Source organism: Carcharhinus amblyrhynchos, chromosome 30, assembly GCF_965287045.1.
Source record: "Carcharhinus amblyrhynchos chromosome 30, sCarAmb.v2.hapA, whole genome shotgun sequence".
In the NCBI taxonomy this organism is placed as follows: domain Eukaryota; kingdom Metazoa; phylum Chordata; class Chondrichthyes; order Carcharhiniformes; family Carcharhinidae; genus Carcharhinus; species Carcharhinus amblyrhynchos.
Genome location: NC_137353.1, coordinates 31,910,192 through 31,929,549, shown reverse-complemented (window position 1 = coordinate 31,929,549; position 19,358 = coordinate 31,910,192). Strand labels below are relative to the sequence as shown.

Genomic DNA, 19,358 nt, shown 5'->3' with positions numbered 1-19,358 from the left:
TGTCCTTTTTGGTGGTAGAGGTACTGTCAAAAGAGCCTTGGTGAGTTGCTGGGGTGCTCACTGCTAACACTCTGCATTGGGGTGGAGAGAATTAATAAAGAAAGTTTTGGATGTGGCGTCAGTCGCACAAGCTGCTTTGTGCTGTAAGATGATGAGCTGCTTGATGGTGCTGCACTCATTCAGGCCAGTAGAGAGTACACCATCAGACTCCTGACTTGTGCCTTGTGGACAGGCTTTGGGTATTCGAGAAGTGAGTTACTTGCCACAGAACTTCCAGCCTCTCACCTGCTTTATAACCATATGGCTAGTCCAGTTCAGTTTCTGGCCATTGGTAATCTCCAGGATGTTGATGATGGGGGATTCAGTGATGGTAATGTTGTTAAAGGTCAACGGAAGGTAGTGAGATTCTCTCTTCTTGGAGATGGCCATTGCCTGGCACTTGTGTGGCACGAATATTACTAATGGATGTTAGAGGAGTGCTTCAAAGCTCAGGAGATGTCAATTATCAAAATGAAAATCACATTTCGGAGTTCCCACAGACACTCATATGATTCTTCATGCGTAGAATGCAAAAGAGGACTTTCTTCACTGGAGAAAGGACAGTCATGCTTCTGAACACTTACAAAGTGCTGGCCAACTCAATGGTCTCTTATCTTTTTAGTACAGAGCCTCATTATAAATAACTGCATTCTAAATATACTTATGTCATCAAACTCCATTGCATTATTATAGCTGAAGCTAACAAGAACTTTTAGAGGTCACTGTTCAAGGTTTCTAACTCTACCGCAGGTTTCCCCAAAGTTCACAAACAACAGACTTGATGTGGTTCCCCCAGGCTGCGGGAACCCACCCAGCTCCATGAAAATAGCAAAGACAGGGAAATTTGAATTTATACAAGACACTTAAATAGCCTCATTTCCTGATCTAGCAGGAATTGGAAGGGAAATTTAAAAATACGGCCCCGAATGCTTCCATTTTCCCTTTCTGACATGTGTTCCCTCAGCACCCGACAAAATAAATTCAGCCCGCAGTGTGGGAGAAATGATCCCGGTCCAGCCCGCAGTGTGGGAGAATGTCCCAGGCTCAGCCTACAGTGTGGGGGAATGACCCAGGTTCAGCAGATCTAATTTGCAAACAGGACAATCTCCTGGAAGCATCCAAATGCTGTAGGCTCTTTCTTACTGAGGATGGTAACACAATCTCAACAGTTTGCTGTGAGCGTGGAAATCAGGCACAGGATCGCTCTGCGGGACTGGGATAAGGACATTCCCATCAGTGAGTGGGAAGAAGGATGAAAGGGACAAATAATTAAGACAAATTCGAGATCAATAATTGAATGGTGATTCCGCTGTAACCTGAAGATCGGAGAGAAACACAGAGAAATTCTGGTAAGGAGGCCTGACCCCTCTTGATTAGACACTTTGAAGGAGGTTTGGTAATTATCCACCTGAATGGATCATCTGTTGAGGCTGAATATTTAGCTTTGTGGTTGGTTCACTGCTCAGAACTTTAATGTGCACCAGAAAAACATGACATTTCATATTGCTCTTTGCTAAGAGCTGCTAGAGAGGCAGTGAGTAATTACAGGGTTCTTTATCAGCTTCTGAAATATACCAAACGAGGAGGTTTTTCAGCTAAAACTCAAATTGATTTTTTAGTACATGAAATGCAACAGTGTCATAAGGTGCCGACCTCCTATTCCCCCAATTCTGTTGATCTCACAGGGGCAGGAATCCCACAAATGCTTGCTGATCTCCCATCCCCAATCTAAAAATAAAAGTTAATTTGCAGGCGCTGGTTTGATATATAATGTAATTAAAGCTGTGTTGAAATGGCAGAAAATATTTCTGTTTCTGAAGCCATTGCCTCTTGAGTCATCATTGGGCTGCAACTAGGAGCAGCGGAGAGGGAGTGGCACGGCGGCACAGTGGTTAGCACTGCTGCCTCACAGCACCAGGGACCCGGGTTCGATTCCCGGCTTGGGTCACTGTCTGTATGGAGTTTGCACATTCTCCCTGTGTCTGCATGGGTTTCCTCCCGGTTCTCTGGTTTCCTCCCACAGCCCAAAGAACATGCTGGTTAGGTGCATTGGCTGTCCTAAATTCTCCCTCAGTGTACTGGAGCGTGGCGATTAGAGGATTTTCACAGTAACTTCATTGCAGTGTTAATGAAAGCCTATTTGTGACACTAACAGATAAACTTAAATTTAACAGTTTGCAAATCAGCATGTCAGGAGAACTTTAACGTCTGTTGTAGGTAAAATGTTAGAATCCGTCATCAAGGAGGAAATAGCGAGGCATCTTGAGGGGAATTGCTTGATAGAGCAGACGCAGCACGGTTTCGTTAAGGGGAAGTCGTGTCTGACAAATTTACTGGAGTTCTATGAGGATGTGTCTAGGGCGGTGGATAGAGGAGAGCCGGTGGATGTGGTCTTTCTTGATTTTCAGAAGGCGTTTGACAAGGTACCTCACAAGAGGTTATTGCAGAAGGTAAGGGGGCATGGAGTTGGGGGTAGGGTGTTAGTGTGGATAGAGGATTGGTTGTCAAATAGGAGGCAGAGAGTGGGGGTCAATGGGTGCTATTCGGATTGGCGGTTGGCGACTAGTGGAGTGCCCCAGGGGTCGGTGCTGGGGCCTCAGCTATTTACCATTTATATAGATGATCTGGAGGAGGGAACCAAGTGTATGGTGTCGAAATTTGCTGATGACACCAAGATTGGTGGAATGGCAAATTGCACGGAGGGTGTGGAGAGTCTGCAGAAGGATCTAGATAGGCTGGGCGAATGGGCCAGGAACTGGCAAATGGAATTCAATGTTGGCAAGTGCGAGGTGGTCCACTTTGGTAGGAATAATGGTAGGAAGGATTATTACTTACGTGGAGAAAAACTGCAGCAGGCGACGGTGCAGAGGGACCTCGGGGTCCTTGTGCATGAGTCGCAAAAACCCAGCTTGCATGTGCAGCAGGTGGTCAGGAAGGCGAATGGGATGTTGGCCTTCATAGCGAGGGGGATTGAATATAAAAGTAGGGAGGTCTTGCTGCGGCTGTATAGGGCATTGGTGAGGCCGCAGCTGGAGTACTGTGTGCAGTTTTGGGCGCCGTACTTACGCAAGGATATTTTGGCCTTGGAGGGAGTGCAGAGGAGGTTTACTAGGCTGATGCCGGAGTTGAGGGGGTTGAGCTACGAGGAGAGGCTGAATAAACTAGGCTTGTACTCGTTAGAGTTTAGAAGAATGAGGGGAGATCTCATTGAGATGTATAAGATGATGAATGGGATGGATAGGATAGAGGTGGAGAGATTCTTCCCGCTCAGAAAGGACAGTAGGACTAGGGGGCACACCCTCAAGATAAAGGGGGGGCGGTTTAGAACGGAGTTGAGGAAGAATTTCTTCACTCAAAGGGTGGTGAATCTCTGGAATTCTCTGCCCGTTGAAGTGGTGGAGGCTACCTCGCTAAATATTTTTAAGACGTGGGTTGATCGGTTTTTGATAGGCAAGGGGATTAAGGGTTATGGGGAGAGGGCGGGAATGCGGAACTGAGCCACAACAGATCAGCCATGACCTTATTGAATGGCGGGGCAGGCTCGAAGGGCCAGATGGCCTACTCCTGCTCCTATTTCTTATGTTCTTTTCTATCAAAGGGCTGAGAAAGCTTTGCATTTTAGCACCCGGAGTTTTTATTTCTCTACAATTACAGTTGCAGCCCCATTAGTGTCAATATATTTAGTGCTTCACATTACATACAGGTGTCACACACTAGAGTAATCCTCGATGCCGTATCAATTAACCCTTTAAGCATCTCATCTTTGTTTCCTTTGCAGGCCGTCAATGAGCCACAGGATGTTTTCCTAAAAGTAGCGTGTGGTCCCAGCCCGGAGATCAAGAAGTTCTTTGTCATTGTTTACATGTGAGCAGCTAACATTGAATCTATTTGACTGTCCCATCATTGGACCATGTAGCTGAGTCTGCTGTAACATCAGTGCTGCTTTCTAAGCATTTGTCTTGGTAACTGAGCTGTGGGTGTCTAGTGCAGTTTAAAACCAATCACGTATGTCCATACGAAGAACATGCATATCCATATGAACCACATGCATGTCCATATACTTTCCTGTCTGCACGTTGCACGTCTCACCTTGTTTAAGTATGGGGGGAGGGTCCAGGGGATGTGGAGCGGTGTGCCTGGGGATGGGTGGAGCGGTGGTTAGCACTGCTGTGTCACAGCACCAGGGACCCAGGTTCAATTCCAGCCTCAGGTCACTGTCTGTGTGGAATCTGCACATTCTCCCCGTGTCTGCTTGGGTTTCCTCCGGGTGCTCCGGTTTCCTCCCACACTCCAAAGATGTGCAGATTAGGTGGATTGACCGTGCTGAATTGCCCCTTAGTGTCCCAAGATGTGTAGACCAGATGGGTTAGCCGTGATAGATGTGTGGGGTTATGGGGTTAGGGCAGGAACAGGGCCAGGTTAGGTTGATTGGCCATGTGAATTTGACCCTAGTGTTCGGATGATTAACAGGGTAAATATGTGGGGTGACATGAATAGGGCCTAGATGAGATTGTTGTCAGTGCAGGCTCGATGGGCTGAATGGCCTCCTTCTGCACTGTAGGGGTTTTATGAGTCCATGATTATAGAGCTGAAGCTTTGAGTAATGCATCTTTCTGGTCGCTGTTGGAGGTGTGTTTTTGTGGGTGGCACTCATTCTGCCTCCTAGCCCAAGGTGGGGGCATTCTGTCATTGAATCACATGGAACAGACGCAGGCTGTTCAGCCCCTCAGATGCATGCTATCACAGTCTACTTCATCTGGGAGGAGTTCAAAGGAAACAACAAGAGCTGGAAAACTGAAAATAAGGTCAGAAAATTATTGAGTTGCTTTTGACAAAATGTTTGGCCAATCTCTCCTGTTCAGATGCTGCACCTTGCTCTGTTCAATTGCCTAACCAATAATCACCATAGAAACCATAGAAAATTACAGCTCAGAAACAGGCCTTTTGGTCCTTCTTGTCTGTGCCGAACCATTTTTTGCCTAGTCCCACTGACCTACACTTACAGAACCATAGATTGGGAATCACCTGTTGGGAATCATTTTCCTGGTTAGATGTGGGTGATCTTTCTTAGCGGCAACACAGTAGGAGGCTATATTGGGGCACTGACAGGGGACACTGTGAAATTACCCCCTTAGAATCACGACTAGATTGGCTAGCGTGTTATAAATATTTATCGCACATTGTGCTATTAGAGATTGTTCAGATAAGGGGAGAGGGAAATGTATATAAACAGTTGGGTGAACTTTTTCCTGTTCATTTTGCAGGGACCCCTGGTTGGCTGTGCCAGTCCAGATATGGCAGTTCTACATTCACTCCCTTCAACGGATAGATGTCAACTGTGTGGTCGGGGAGCTGACCCAACTCGCACTAGTCCTGCGAGGGACCCAAACTGTCCGGAAAGTGGCTGCTTACACCTCAAATCCCGAGGAGCTTCAGGTAAACTCTCAGCAATTTTCACACCTTTGGGTCTGAACATAAAGCCTTACTTGTAAGAAATTCTGTTTAAATTCCGCATAAAGATTAGTCGTCTTCTCATTTGCTATTTAAGGAAATTGGCTGGATTGGGGATCGGGTTGAGCTGGGGATCGGGGTGAGCTGGGGATCGGGGTGAGCTGGGGATCGTGTTGCGCTGGGGTCAGGTTGCATGGGGATTGGCTGAGTTGGGGATTCTTGTGGACTAGCAATCAGGTGGATTAGGGATTGGGTTGAGCTGGGGATTGGAAGAGTTGGGGATCGGATGGTTTGGGAATTGAGTGAGTGGGGGATTAGGTGAGGTGGGATTTGGATTGCGTTGGGGATCAGGTGCACTGTGGATCAGGTGAGGTGACAATCAGGTTGCGCTGGGGATCGGCTGAGTTGGGGATCTGCTGAGCTGCTCCAGCACCACCGTATCGAGGCCCAACCTCATTTAAGACCCTCTAAAAGTCCAATGCAAACAAAGGTTGCAGAGCAGGAAGCTCCTGGTTATGATCGAGAGCAGAGAGATGTTATTTGAGATATGATTCTAATACTCTGCACCTTTGAGTTAGAGACAACCAGTTACGTTAAGCTGCAAATCATGGAGCAGGAATGAGTGCAGGGGGAACCTGGCAGGGGGAATTCTGTTCTAAAAAAATCCCACTCTGGATAAATAGTCACTCAGATGCAGTAGCAGAAACAACTGCAATAGTAGAATGTATCCCATGCAGCCACAGGAGAGAATGGGGAAGAAACATGAGGTTCCTTTGCTGTTACCTGCTCTGTCTGTGTGACAATCTTTATTGATTAATGTTTGAAATATACCTTCATACATAGCGGGTGGAAAGCTGTGTAATGTTGTTGATATTATCACCTAGATTGTACCATCAGATGTCTTCTTGCTTCCACCACACACTGTGAAGGATCTGCACATTGGTTTGCGGCCTCAGAAAGAAGGAGACAGGAACATCTACCTGAACGTCGTGGATGTGGATTTCCGACAGTTGGTGGCATCTTGGCTTATCTGCTTAACTTGTAGGCAGCCTCCCATCAGTAAGGTAATCAGAGTTCATGCAGTTCCATCTTTATTAGGAGGATTATTCTCTCCACCTTTCCAGTCTGTTCTCCATGAATCCCGCCTTGTAAATGAGGCCCTTTCTTCTTGCCCATCAGTAAGTGCCTGCTTTAGTTTTCTCCCAGTATCCCTGTGTCCTCTCCTACAATGCCAAGCTTCAGCAGCTTGTGGACTTGCATCTAAAACTGAGCTCAGCTGGGCTTCTTGCTCCTTTAGCCCTCCCAAGGCTTTCTCAGCCCTGATAGTCCCACTGCCCAATACTCCCCCGCCCCCTTCAGCCCCGGGACCCCCCTGTAGCCCCGGGACCCCCCTGTAGCCCCGGTACCTCCTGTAGCCCCGGGACCTCCACTGCCCAGTCTGTGCAGTCCATTCGCTGGATATGAAATGTTAATTACACAAAAAGAAATGGAGTTGCAGCAGCCTAGATCCTAATGTCATTTGAAGTGTTTTAATCCAATTAATTTATGCCAGCGATAGCATTGTACTGCCTCTTTAACTGTGTTGATAAAGTACTGGATTTTTTTCGGTCACAATATGTAATTTATCCATAAGATTTAGCGAGTGTGATATTTTTTCCATAAAGAGGCATTGGATATCAAGCCTCCCTTGAACATTACACTGATCCTGGAATTGCTGCACTCGAGATTGGCATCTGGTCAGAATGTGGTTGGGATCACAAGTCCAGAGCTGCTCCAATCCATTAGTACGTACGCAGGTGAATTGTGTGGCTTTACAGGTGAGGCCTCCCGCACTGGGTGAAAAACCCCACACCCTAAGGGAGACAATAATTTTGGGCAGTCGCCTGAAGCAAGTCAATTCAGTTCACTGACTTCAACTGAGTTGAATCCCGAGCAGGGTTGTACGAGATGGCAGAGACACTTCTACCCATTATACATGACCTCTGGCCCTTTGTTTTGCTGGCCCGTAATACCACAGCTCCCAGGATTGCCTCAGTTGTTGAGTGCATGGACAGATGTGAAAGTGAGCTCTATAAACCACGGGGAGGGGAGGTTCAATCCTGATTGGTGCTGAATTGTTGATCTGAGCTAAAGCAGTGTCAAGGCTGCTACAGTCGACATCCATGCCTCTGTGCCCACAGCGAGGGAAACACAGCCAAATGTGCATACAATGAATGAGAAGGAACAAATTATCAGCCTGCTGTTGACTGATGGGTGATGGACGAAGACTAGGATTAGAATGTGAAATGATGTTAATAAGACAAAGTTCAACAAGGTAGATGGTTTAAAGGCATAAATGAAGGTAAATGGGGATGGTTTAATTGCCATTACGGAAACATGGCTACAGTGTGATCAAGGCTGGGAATTATAAGTTCATAAGATTTAGGAACAGAATTAGGCCATTCAGCCCATCGAGTCTGCTCCACCAATCGACCATAGCTGATATGCTCCTTATCCCCATTTTTCTGCCTGCTCCCCATAACCCTTGACTCATTACCAATTAAAAATCTATCTAACTCCTCTTTATTCAAGCATTTAGGATGGACAGGCAAAAAAGGAAGAGGAGGTGCTATTGCACTGATAAGGGATAATTAGTAAGGGAGGATTTTAGATTGGAAGAACAAAATGTGGAATCTTTGGGTGGGGCTGAGACTCTGCAAGGGACAGCTAACATTGGTTTGTTTATAGGTGATCAAGCAGTGGTGGTCATGTGGGACATGATATTTCTCAAGGGAAGCGTGTAGCATGGGTAATACAGTCATCATGGGTGACTTCAGTCTGCATGTAGACTGGGTAAATGTAATGAGCAGTAATGCTGTGGAAGACGTGTTTCTGGAGTGTGTTCGGAACGATTTTCTACAGCAGTGACTTGAGGAACTGACTCAACAATGGACTATTTTAGATCGTGTGTTATGTAACGAGGAAGGTCTAATTAATAAACTTATTCTAAAAAGAACCTTTAGGGATGAATGACCGCAATATGATAGAATTGTACATTATGTTAGAAAGTGAGGTGGTTAGGATGTTAAATTTGAACAAAGGAAATTCTGAAGTCACAAGGGGCAAATAGATTGAGGCGGACTTGAAAAATACATTAAAAGGTGATGGTGCACATGTCTTTAAATAATTATTACACAGTTTAAAGTAACTTCCTTCAAGGCACAAGAATAAAGTCAGTCAATTGTGGCTGACAAAGCAAGTTAAGAATTGTGTAAGAGTGAAAGAAAAGGCCTATGCAGTTACCAACAGTGATAACAAACCCAAGGATTGGGAGGATTTCAGTGTACAGCAAAGGAAGACCAAGAAACTGATAAGGAAAGGAAGAGTAGAAATGAATGTAGACGAGCAAAAAAAAATCAAAATCATAGAAACCACAGAATCCCTACGGTGCAGAAGGAGACCATTTGGCCCATTGAGTCTGCACCGATAACAATCCCACCCAGGCCTGATCCCCCATAACTCCACACATTTACCCTGCTAATCTCTCTAACCTACACTTCCCAGGACACTAAGTGGCAATTTAGCATGGCCTATCCAGCTAGCCCGCACATCTTTGGACTGTGGGAGGAAACGGGGACACCCGGAGGAAACCCATGCAGACGTGGGGAAACGTGCAGACTCCACACTGACGCCCAAGTCGGGAATGAAAGCCAGGTCCCTGGAGCTGTGAGGCGGTAGGGACAGACAGAGGGAAACGTGAGATATTTTCTCTGGTTTGGGAGCCTAGAACTAGGGGACACAATTTCAAAATAAAGGAGAAGCCACTTTTTTTATAACTCAGGAAGTTTTCTGAAACTTTGGAATTCTTGACCCCAGAAGGCTGTGGAAGCTTAATCATTGAGTATGTTTAAAGCAGAAATTGACAGATTTCTAAATCTATTGCCTCATCAGCGCCAAGGACCCAGGTTTGATTCCCAACTTGGGTTACTGTCTATGTGGCGTTTGCATATTCTGCCTGTGTCTGCGTGGGTTTCCACCGGGTGCTCCGGTTTCCTCCCACAGTCCAAAGGTGTGCGGGTTAGATGGAATGGCCATGCTAAATTGCCCCTTGGCAATTCAGGGGGACTAACTAGGGTAAATGTACGGGGTTATGGGGATAGGGCCTGGTTGGGATTGTGGTCCTGATGGGCCGAATGGCCTCCTTCTTCCTTGTTAGATTCTATGATTCTAAGTACCAATGATAATGGATATGGGGAGAGTATGGGAGCAAAAAGGCATTGAAGTGGATGATCAGTCATTAATTGTATTGAACAGTGGAATAGGGCTTGAGGGGCTGAAAGGCCCACTACAGGTCCTATCTCCCTAATGAAGAAAGTCCTCAATCTAATCCTTTGTACAGTTGGTGTTAACAAACATTGGGGCCAAGTAATAAGGTCAACGTACTCATGTTTCTGACTTCTCCCTGCAGTTTGCATTAAGGCTGCTTTCTTTGTTCAAAGGCTTTTGAGATCTTTATTCCTATTGGAGAAGGGAGGGGTATCAACAAGCGTATCAGTTACACCAATCCCTACCTTAACAAGAAGAAGTACTTCCTGCAAACCAATCGGCCCGATTTACTGCAATACAAGGAAGATTCTTTTGAGGTGAGTGCTGCACGTAATTCAGTTTCGTAGAATGTCTTGTTTCCCTCAAGGTCAGGCGTGAAAATAGCTGGAAAAGCAGAGACACCGGGTGGAATATTGTTCAGACACCAGCGGTCTTGGCTGGAGAGCTGGTGAGAGAAACACGCCATCTCAATTCCGGAAGGCTCACCAAATCACATGCCAACCAGTGGCAAGGCCAGCGGCCAGCCTTGTGGAATCAGGGCCCCCCCCGCCAGCCCAGCAGGAGCAGCCAGCCAATCGTGGAGGAGGCTATGGCTGCTGCTGGTTCCCCCCTCCATCCCCCCGCACCTGACCAAAGTCCCAGGCTCATAGGTTGGACCAAGGCAAAAGGAAAATGATGTCATGGGGGAGGGAGGGGTGATTTCACAGGTTAGGGGCTGTCAGGGGTGTCATAAGCAAAGGGTGAATGAGACTCTCAGCCCGTCCCGATATCCGAAAGATAGAATATTATTAAACTAGAAAGAGTGCAGAAAAAATTTACTAGGATGCTACCGGGACTTGATGACGGTTTGAGTCATAAGGGGAGGCTGGATGGACTGGGACTGTTTTTTTTCCCTGGAGCGTATGAGGCTTAGAGATGATATTATAGAGGTCTATAAAATAATGAGGGGCATAGATCAACTAGATAGTCAACATCCTTTCCCAGAGGTAGGGGAGTCAAAAACTGGAGGGCGGAGGCTTAGGGTGAGAGGGGAGAGATACAAAAGGGTCCAGAGGGGCAATTTTTCCACACAGAGGGTGGTGAGTGTCTGGAACAAGCTGCCAGAGATAATAGTAGAGGCGGGTACAATTTTGTCTTTTAAAAAGTATTTAGACAGTAACATGGGTAAAACGGGTATAGAGGGATATGGGCCAAATGAAGTTACTGTGAAAATTCCCTAGTCACCACACTCCGGTGCCTGTTCGGGTACACTGAAGTCATTGCTTCTCTGCGCACCTCCTGCTGCTGTTGCCTCGATGTGAGATGTGGCTGGAGGCAGTGAGTCGTCACGTGGAGTTAAACAGTTTGTGTGAATGGCAAGCAACATTGCAGATACAGTTTCAGAGTTGAAAGAGTGAAGCTGGCCTTAACTATAGAAAACCAGAGACTTCCCTCGGTATTAGGAGAATGATGAGCTGGGCATGACTAATCGTTCCTGGTTGCCTTTGTTCAGTTGTAAGGTTGAGCTAACATACAGGTGAAGGCAGCAAGTAACACAGCAACCAGCAAGTCAGCCTTGACTGCGTGAGGGATTGAGTGTAGGATTAAAGAGGTTTGCGTGCAGTTGACTGAGACCTCACATGGAGAATTGTTTGGTTTGAGGGCCTCCTTCTCAAGGCTTGGAACAGAATTTGCACAAAGGGATTTTAATCGAAGTTACCGAACATCATTGGAGGACCAGGTATTATCTCTTGAGATAAGTATGAGTAGAATCAGGCTGTGTGCTGGACCGTGCCAAGGACTGTAAGGCTACCTACGTGAAGTATCAAGAGGTCTTACAGGGCTCTGCAGGGTCCATGCAGGAAAGATATTTAACTTGGCTGGGTGATGGGGCACAGAATCACAGTCATATTAAAAACATTTAGGACTGAGAATCTCTGTAATTCCCCATAGTGCAGGTGAGGCACTCCCTTACTAGGAACATACCACTTTGTATGCAGTTGTAACTGTGACCATTCTAATTTCTCATTGGCAGGGAATTTAATTTGGAGGAGAAACTTAATTCTAGTGATCTGGCCTTTCAATGATCATGCATGGTAGAGAATCATTGAATCCCTACAGTGCAGAAGGAGGCCATTCAGCCCATCGAATCTGCACTGACCACAATCCCCCCAGGCCCTATCCCTGTAATCTGACATATTTACCCTAGCTAGTCCCCCTGACATTAAGGGGCAATTTATCAGGGCCAATGCATCTAACCCGCACATCTTTGGACTGTGGGAGGAAACTGGAGAAAACCCACGACTACAGGAGGAGAACATACAAACTCCAAACAGACAGTGACCCAAGCCGGGAATTGAACCCGAGTCCCTGGACGACATGGTGGCAGCAATGCTAACCACTATGCCGCCGTGTCGTCCGTGCCATTCGTGCATGTATTCAAAGGGGCTTTCCAACACTCGGCCAGGAAATTTGACCCGCTTTTAACATAATTAAGTTCACCCCAGTGTTGGGAAACTGGCTTTTGGCCTCCAACCAAAGTACATTCCCGTAGTTGGGATCAGAAGATTCCCGTCGTTGTTTCCAAGCTTAGCTTTTCCTCCTCATGCACAGGCCATTGTAATGTTTTCAATGAGGCCATTGAGATTGACCTCTTGGACTATAAACTTGAACTCATTATTGCTTGTCCGATCAGAGAGCCTTTGTTGTATGTGTAACTGGGAGCGTCAGGACGCCTGACACTCTGAATGCTGACTCTGAGTTTGTAACACTCTATGAACTTTAATAGAGCGTGTCAACAAAGGGGAACCTGGTGAAGGGACACCGGCCTCCACTGACTTATCTCACCCATGTCCTCAGGTCCTACTGTCGTGGACAAGGTATTGTGTGTCAGCTAGGCTCCGTTGGAAGCACGCTTGCCTCTGGGGCTGAGGGGGTGATTCTCCCATCTCCCTGTGCTGCTCTAGCGGAGGCCATTTTGTAGGCTCCCCACAGGCGCCATGACCTCTGCACATCTCCCGGTGCTGGATTTCCGGCGCCATCAACTCTGTGCCAAAAATCAGCACGGAGCTGCCTAATGAATTACAAAAATAATTTAAATGCCATTGGTGGGCCCAGGACTGAAGTCTCCAGGCCTGCTAGCCTCCCCGGTCAGGTGTATTTCACTCCAGTAGGGTTTAGTATAGATCCCTACTTGTGGGCGGTCTGACCCAGCCGGAGTGAAGGGAGAGCTATCGAGGTCCCCCCCCCCCCCCCTACAGAGGATTGGGCACTGGGAGGTGGTGCCCCCGGTCACTGCCACATTGGCAGTGGCAGCTTGGCACCGCCCCACCCCCACCCCTTACTGGAACCGTCCAAGAGACACAGTGCCAAACCCCAGGAGCACCTTGGAACTCCCCATCGTGCAATGCCGGGCGGGGGGCCTGATGGGGGCTGGGTCTCTGGGAGTAATTGGTTGGGGTGGGGAGGGGTTGGGGCAGAAGGGGAAGGCCAGCAATCGGGCTTGCCACTGGGGTGGGGTGGGGTGGGGGGACAGCCTGCTGAGGGGGTGGCCGGGGTTGCTGAGGGGAGGAGGAGTGTCGAGGCTGGCCTGGGCGTGTTCGGGGGGGGCCAGCGATCGGGCAGTGGGGGTGTCACACAGCCGGCGATGCGGGGGCTGTGGGGTAGGCCAGCGATCGGGAAGCCGGCAGTGCAAGGCAACTGCGCATGTGCCAATCTCGGTGCTGACAGATTGGCGCGTGCGCAGTGGCGCACTCAGCGCTGCGCTGCCGGCCTCTCCAGCGGGAGTAGACCCTACCCATTGATTTATGGACTGATTCACACTAGTGCGCTCAGCAATGCATAGAGTATGGGAGATTCATTTTATAACTCCTGCTGTAAAAAACATGATTTACTCCAGTTTTTACACAAATTCAACACTTCGAATCTTTTTGCCACCCCCTCAGGCACTGAAACTCGGAATGTAGGCTGAGATTTCAGTATTGTATTTAGTAAGACACTAAAACTCCATCTGACTGTTCGTGTGGATTTAAGAGATCCCATGGCAGTATTTTGAGAATAGTAGCAGATTTACCTGTCTTCTGGCCAATATTCATTTCCCAATCTACTAGCATACAAATTAACTGCTCTTTAATTTGTTTCTGGGACCTCTGCCATCTCCATATTGCTTATCATATTTATTTAAGTAGTAACATCTCACCTCACAAAACGCTTCAGAAATGTTGGAATTTTTCTCCCTGTCCACGGTGTGTTTCACGGCAGTGGGAGGTGGCGCGCGCTTGCTGGTGGTGGGATCTTACGGCCTCGCCACTTTCCATGGGATTTCCCGTTGATCATAGAGGTTTGCAGCATGGAAACAGGCCCTTCGGCCCAACTTGGCCATGATTGCACCGCTGGCCACTGCAAAACCCCCAGCGGGGGTGTGCCTCTGGCAGGACAGTGAGATCTGGCTGGCTTGGATGGTAACAAGATTTTGGCAAACGTGACCTGAGAAAACACTGTATATGTTCCTTCTTTCTCCGTATAAAGTAAATCAGGGTCCCAGAGCCAGGAATTACAGATTAAGGTAAATTTAACAGATGCTGATAAGAACTTCTTTATCTAACTTGATTTTGGAATAATCTTCCAGACAAGGCTGCAAAGAGGAAGGTGTTGGAGTGTTCAAAATACTCCTTCTTCACTTGGATCTCTCTCTTATCAGTAGCGAGAGATGAATTGAGTTTGATCTCCCACCTTGGGTCACTGTCTGTGTGGAGTCTGCACATGGACAAGGAGAACAGGCTATCTGGCCCATCAAAGCTAATACAAAGGACACTAATATTAGGGAGGTCGCGTGGCACAAAGAGTGACACCCCTCACTTTTCAGTCAGAAGCTCTGGGTTCAAGTCCCACTCTAAGACTTGATGTCCGAAGACAGTGCATTCAGAACGAGGTGAAACAGGATGATTCTCACCCTGTAAGGTCTACACCTATGGCAGGCGGGAAGAGCTGGTCAGCCCTGCCTGATGTGGAGCACCACACCTCAAGCTACAGCCTCTGGCAACAGGCTGGAAACCAGTTCCAGGAAATAGACCTAGCTCTACAAACAGACAAAAGCACGTAAGTTGAAGTTTATTTATTAATCTCACAAGTAGGCTTACATTAACACTGCAATGAAGCTACTGTGAAAATCCCCAAATCACCACACTCTGGCGCCTTTTTCGGACGCACTGCGGGAGAATTTAGCACGGCCAGTGTGCCTAACCAGCACATCTTTCAGACTGTGGGAGCAAACCGGAGCACCCGGAGGAAACCCACGCAGACGTGGGGAGAACGTGCAGACTCCACACAGACAGTGACCCAAGGTGGGAGATCATCGTTTTAAAAACCCAGTTCACAGAATCCTGCAGTGCAGAAGGAAGCCATTCAGCCCATCGAATCTGCACCGATTCCCTGACAGAGCATTATACCCAGGCCCACCCCCCCACGTGATCCCTGTAACCCTACACATTTATCATGGCTAATCTATCTAACCTGCACAACTTTGGACATTAAGGGGCAATTTAACATGGCCAATCCACCCAACCTGCACATCTTTGGAGTGTGGGAGGAAACCGGAGCACCCGGAGGAAACCCACACAAACAAAATGTGCAAACTCCACACAGACAGTGACCCAAGGTCGGAATCGAACCCACATCCCTGGCGCTGTGAGGCAGCCGTGCTTGCCACCGTGCCGACCACTGAACACCTCATTGAAGAAGACTTTTCTGGGGTTTCCGACCATGACAGCATTATGGAAAAGGATAAGTTCCTCCAAATCAATTGCTTTTGCTGTTTGCTGTCTCTGGGGGTGGCGGCAGGTGGCTTTGACCTCTTTTAGGTCAAAGATTTGGACCATCATTCAATAACTGGCTTAAAGCAGCACAGAGGAAAGTAAGTGATGAAAGAGTGCTGTTTAAATATGAGATGACTGCGACAAGCTAACTAAGGGCACGCTGGTTAGCACTGCTGCCTCATAGCGCCAGGGACCTGGGTTCGATTCCGACCTCAGGTAACTGTCTGTATGGAGTTTGCACATTCTCCCCGTGTCTGTGTGAGTTTCCTCCAGGTGCTCTGGTTTCCTCCCACAGTCCAAAGATGTGCAGGTTAGGTAGATTGGTCATGCTAAATTGCCTGTTACGATCCTAAAAAGTTTAGCTTAGTGGGGCAAATGCATGGGGTTATGGGAATAGGGCCTGGGTGGAACGCTGTGTTGGAGAGTTGGTGCAGACCTGATGGGCCGAGCGGCCTCCTTCTGCACTGTAGGGATTCTATGAAGTTCCGTCTATAGTATCAGGTGTTGGGGTGGAACAGTACTCTGCATCTAATGAAGGTGAATCTTACATTGGGTGTTAATACCGGTTGGCTGAAGTGCAACAGGGTTAATTGTACAGCAGCATAGTCCCTCAAAGATAGAATTCACTGGGATAGCGTTTCCATGCAGATTCCCGGAAGGTGAACAGCAAGTCCAAGGGAGTGGCATTTTCAGCCTTTCTCCAGGTTTGTCCTGACCCTGCAGATGGAGGGAACCCCTGTCGAAATTCCAGCAATTCGATATTGAATGTGTTTTTACTGCCAAAGCCTGTCTGTAGAATGTTTTTATGAACATGGATTGTCATCGTCCTGAGGACGGGACTGGAGTACTTTTCACAAGGTGTTGATCTATTTTCAGCTCCGTGGTGGTGAGACTTACCACATCGGCCTGCGGTTCGCACCGGGCCAGAATCCCGGCACGGAGGAAATCCTGATTCTAATTAACGACGACACTGAAAAGAATGAAGCAACTTACTGCGTGAAAATTACATACCAATAAAAAAAAAACTACACCTAAGTGCCTGATACCACGGCGTGTTTGATGTGACTGCGCTTTGAAAAGAGGTGAGGACCTCTTCCACAGCCTCCAACAAGCTCCCCGGACAAGCTGTCACTGCTAAAGCCTGGTGTGCATGTCCCGATGTGTCAGTACCGGGTGGATAAGGGCATGACTGCTGCTCAGGAGCAGCTTATCTCCTCTCTCACCTTCTGTACGTGTGAGTGTTACCTCCCTGACCTGTACCCTGCTTCAGATTGGATATAATGATTGGTGTTACATCACCTGCCCCAATCACTTCATTCACAATTAGGTCTCTGGCTCCAATTCCAAAATAATTTTATTAAGGCTTGCCCCTTTAATGATCTTTATGAGGGCTAGCAAAGGAACTTCATGCCGAATCTATCTCAAAGACTGCATACTCCCCCTTACATAGTCTTGCCTACCTCACTCCCGCCACACCTTCTGTTACCTCAAGATCCTCCTCCTCCAACAATCGCCTTGAATTTCTCCCAAACTCCATCCCAAACAAACTTCAGTTTACCCAGAACTTCACCGTCCATCTACTGTCCAGTTCAATAGGTCATTGCTAATCTCCACTGACCCATGGATTTCAGCAAAGCCCCTCGATGGGCTCACCTCGCCCAATCTCTTCACCCCCTTTGCCCTTGTAACCCGGCTCACCTCCCCGCCACTGTCTTTTACCGTGGCCTTTGTGTGTTGCCTCATCCAACCCTCGTTGGCCAAGGGAGTATCTGTGTTGACCCGGTTCCCCAGCAGTTCAACCCCAAGCCCCTCAGCTTCAGTTCTCCATTTCCTGTTGCCACAAAGTGCCTTTGCTTCACTTTTCAAATTATCCTTCTGCAATTTGTCTGTGCTCTCCAACGTGAATCGCCTGAGGACATTCCATTATATTCATCATCCCACGTAAATATTGGCTCTTGTTTCTTCCCGATCTTTCATTTCCACAAGAAAAACAGCCCAAAATTCACAGGTGGAAGGAACCTGATTAACAACCTTTCTCTACTTGCCTTAAAATGGAGCTCTTGTTAGTCCCCTCACCCCGATACAAACTGTCCTGCTGTTCCCTCACCCTGATACAGACTATTCCTGCTGTACCCTCACCCCCCCGATACAGATTGTTCCTGCTGTAACCTAACCCCCCCACCCCGCGATACAAACTGTCCTGCTGTACCCTCACCCTGATACAGACTGTTCCTGCTGTACTCCCCCTGATACAGACTGTTCCTGCTGTACCCTCACCCCCCTGATACAGACTGTTCCTGCTGTACCCTCACCCCCCGATACAGACTGTTCCTGCTGTACCCTCACCCCCCTGATACAGACTGTTCCTGCTGTACCCTCACCCCCTGATACAGACGGTTCCTGCTGTACCCTCACCCCCCTGATACAGACTGTTCCTGCTGTACCCTCACCCCCCTGATACAGACTGTTCCTGCTGTACCCTCACCCCCCTGATACAGACGGTTCCTGCTATACCCTCACCCCCCTGATACAGACTGTTCCTGCTGTACCCTCACCCCCCGATACAGACTGTTCCTGCTGTACCCTCACCCCGCTGATACAGACTGTTCCTGCTGTACCCTCACCCCCCTGATACAGACTGTTCCTGCTGTACCCTCAGCCCCCCGATACAGACTGTTCCTGCTGTACCTTCACCCCCGATACAGACTGTTCCTGCTGTACCCTCACCCCGCTGATACAGACTGTTCCTGCTGTACCCTCACCCCCCTGATACAGACTGTTCCTGCTGTACCCTCAGCCCCCCGATACAGACTGTTCCTGCTGTACCCTCACCCCCCTGATACAGACTGTTCCTGCTGTACCCTCACCCCGCTGATACAGACTGTTCCTGCTGTACCCTCACCCCCCCGATACAGACTGTTCCTGCTGTACCCTCAGCCCCCCGATACAGACTGTTCCTGCTGTACCTTCACCCCCCGATACAGACTGTTCCTGCTGTACCCTCACCCCCCTGATACAGACTGTTCCTGCTGTACCCTCAGCCCCCCGATACAGACTGTTCCTGCTGTACCTTCACCCCCCGATACAGACTGTTCCTGCTGTACCTTCACCCCCTGATACAGACAGTTCCTGCTGTACCCTCATCCCGGTATAGACTGTTCCTGCTGTACACTCCCCCCGATACAGACTGTTCCTGCTGTACCCTCACCCCCTGATACAGATGGTTCCTGCTGTATCCTCACCCCACACTAACAGGCAATGTTCACAGTCGCTGTTTACACTAATAGGCAGTGTTCATACTGACAGTCGGTGTTTATACTAAAGACATTGTTCACACTGACAGTCAGAGTCCACACTAACTTGCCCACACTGACAGTCAGTGTTCACACTAACAGGCAATGTTCACACTGACAATTGGTGTTTACACTAACAGGCAATGTCCACACTGACAGACGGTGTTTACACTAACAGGCAACGTTCACGCTGACAGTCAGTGTTTACACTAACAGGCAATGTTCACACTGACAATTGGCATCTACGCTAACAGGTATTGTCCTCACTGACAGTCGGCATATCAGATATTGGTTCAAAAACACAAAGCTGATGAGAAACATTTTTGTATGGAGAAAAATATTTGAAATCTGAAATATTTATTTGGCCTGTGTGTTTTGTGTCAGGTGCAGTCACCTCAGTAGGAACACACTGCTGGCATGAGTATATCATACAAAACCCTGTCCAAGACGGAATTTGCTTTTGGAATTGTCTGGATAA

At 48.0% G+C, this 19,358-nt stretch overlaps 1 protein-coding gene across 1 annotated transcript in view; it reads left to right on the top strand.

Moving 5' to 3' along the window:
* Positions 1-17,881, top strand: part of nphp4 (nephronophthisis 4) — a 406,773-nt gene extending 388,892 nt beyond the window's left edge. Inside the window, exons 25-29 of the mRNA XM_080214939.1 lie at positions 3,818-3,903; positions 5,304-5,475; positions 6,375-6,554; positions 9,969-10,112; positions 16,464-17,881. Coding sequence (XP_080071065.1) covers positions 3,818-3,903; positions 5,304-5,475; positions 6,375-6,554; positions 9,969-10,112; positions 16,464-16,604 — 723 coding nt within the window. The 3' untranslated portion in view covers positions 16,605-17,881. The remainder of the gene's footprint in view (positions 1-3,817; positions 3,904-5,303; positions 5,476-6,374; positions 6,555-9,968; positions 10,113-16,463) is intronic.
* Positions 17,882-19,358: the final 1,477 nt, after the last annotated feature.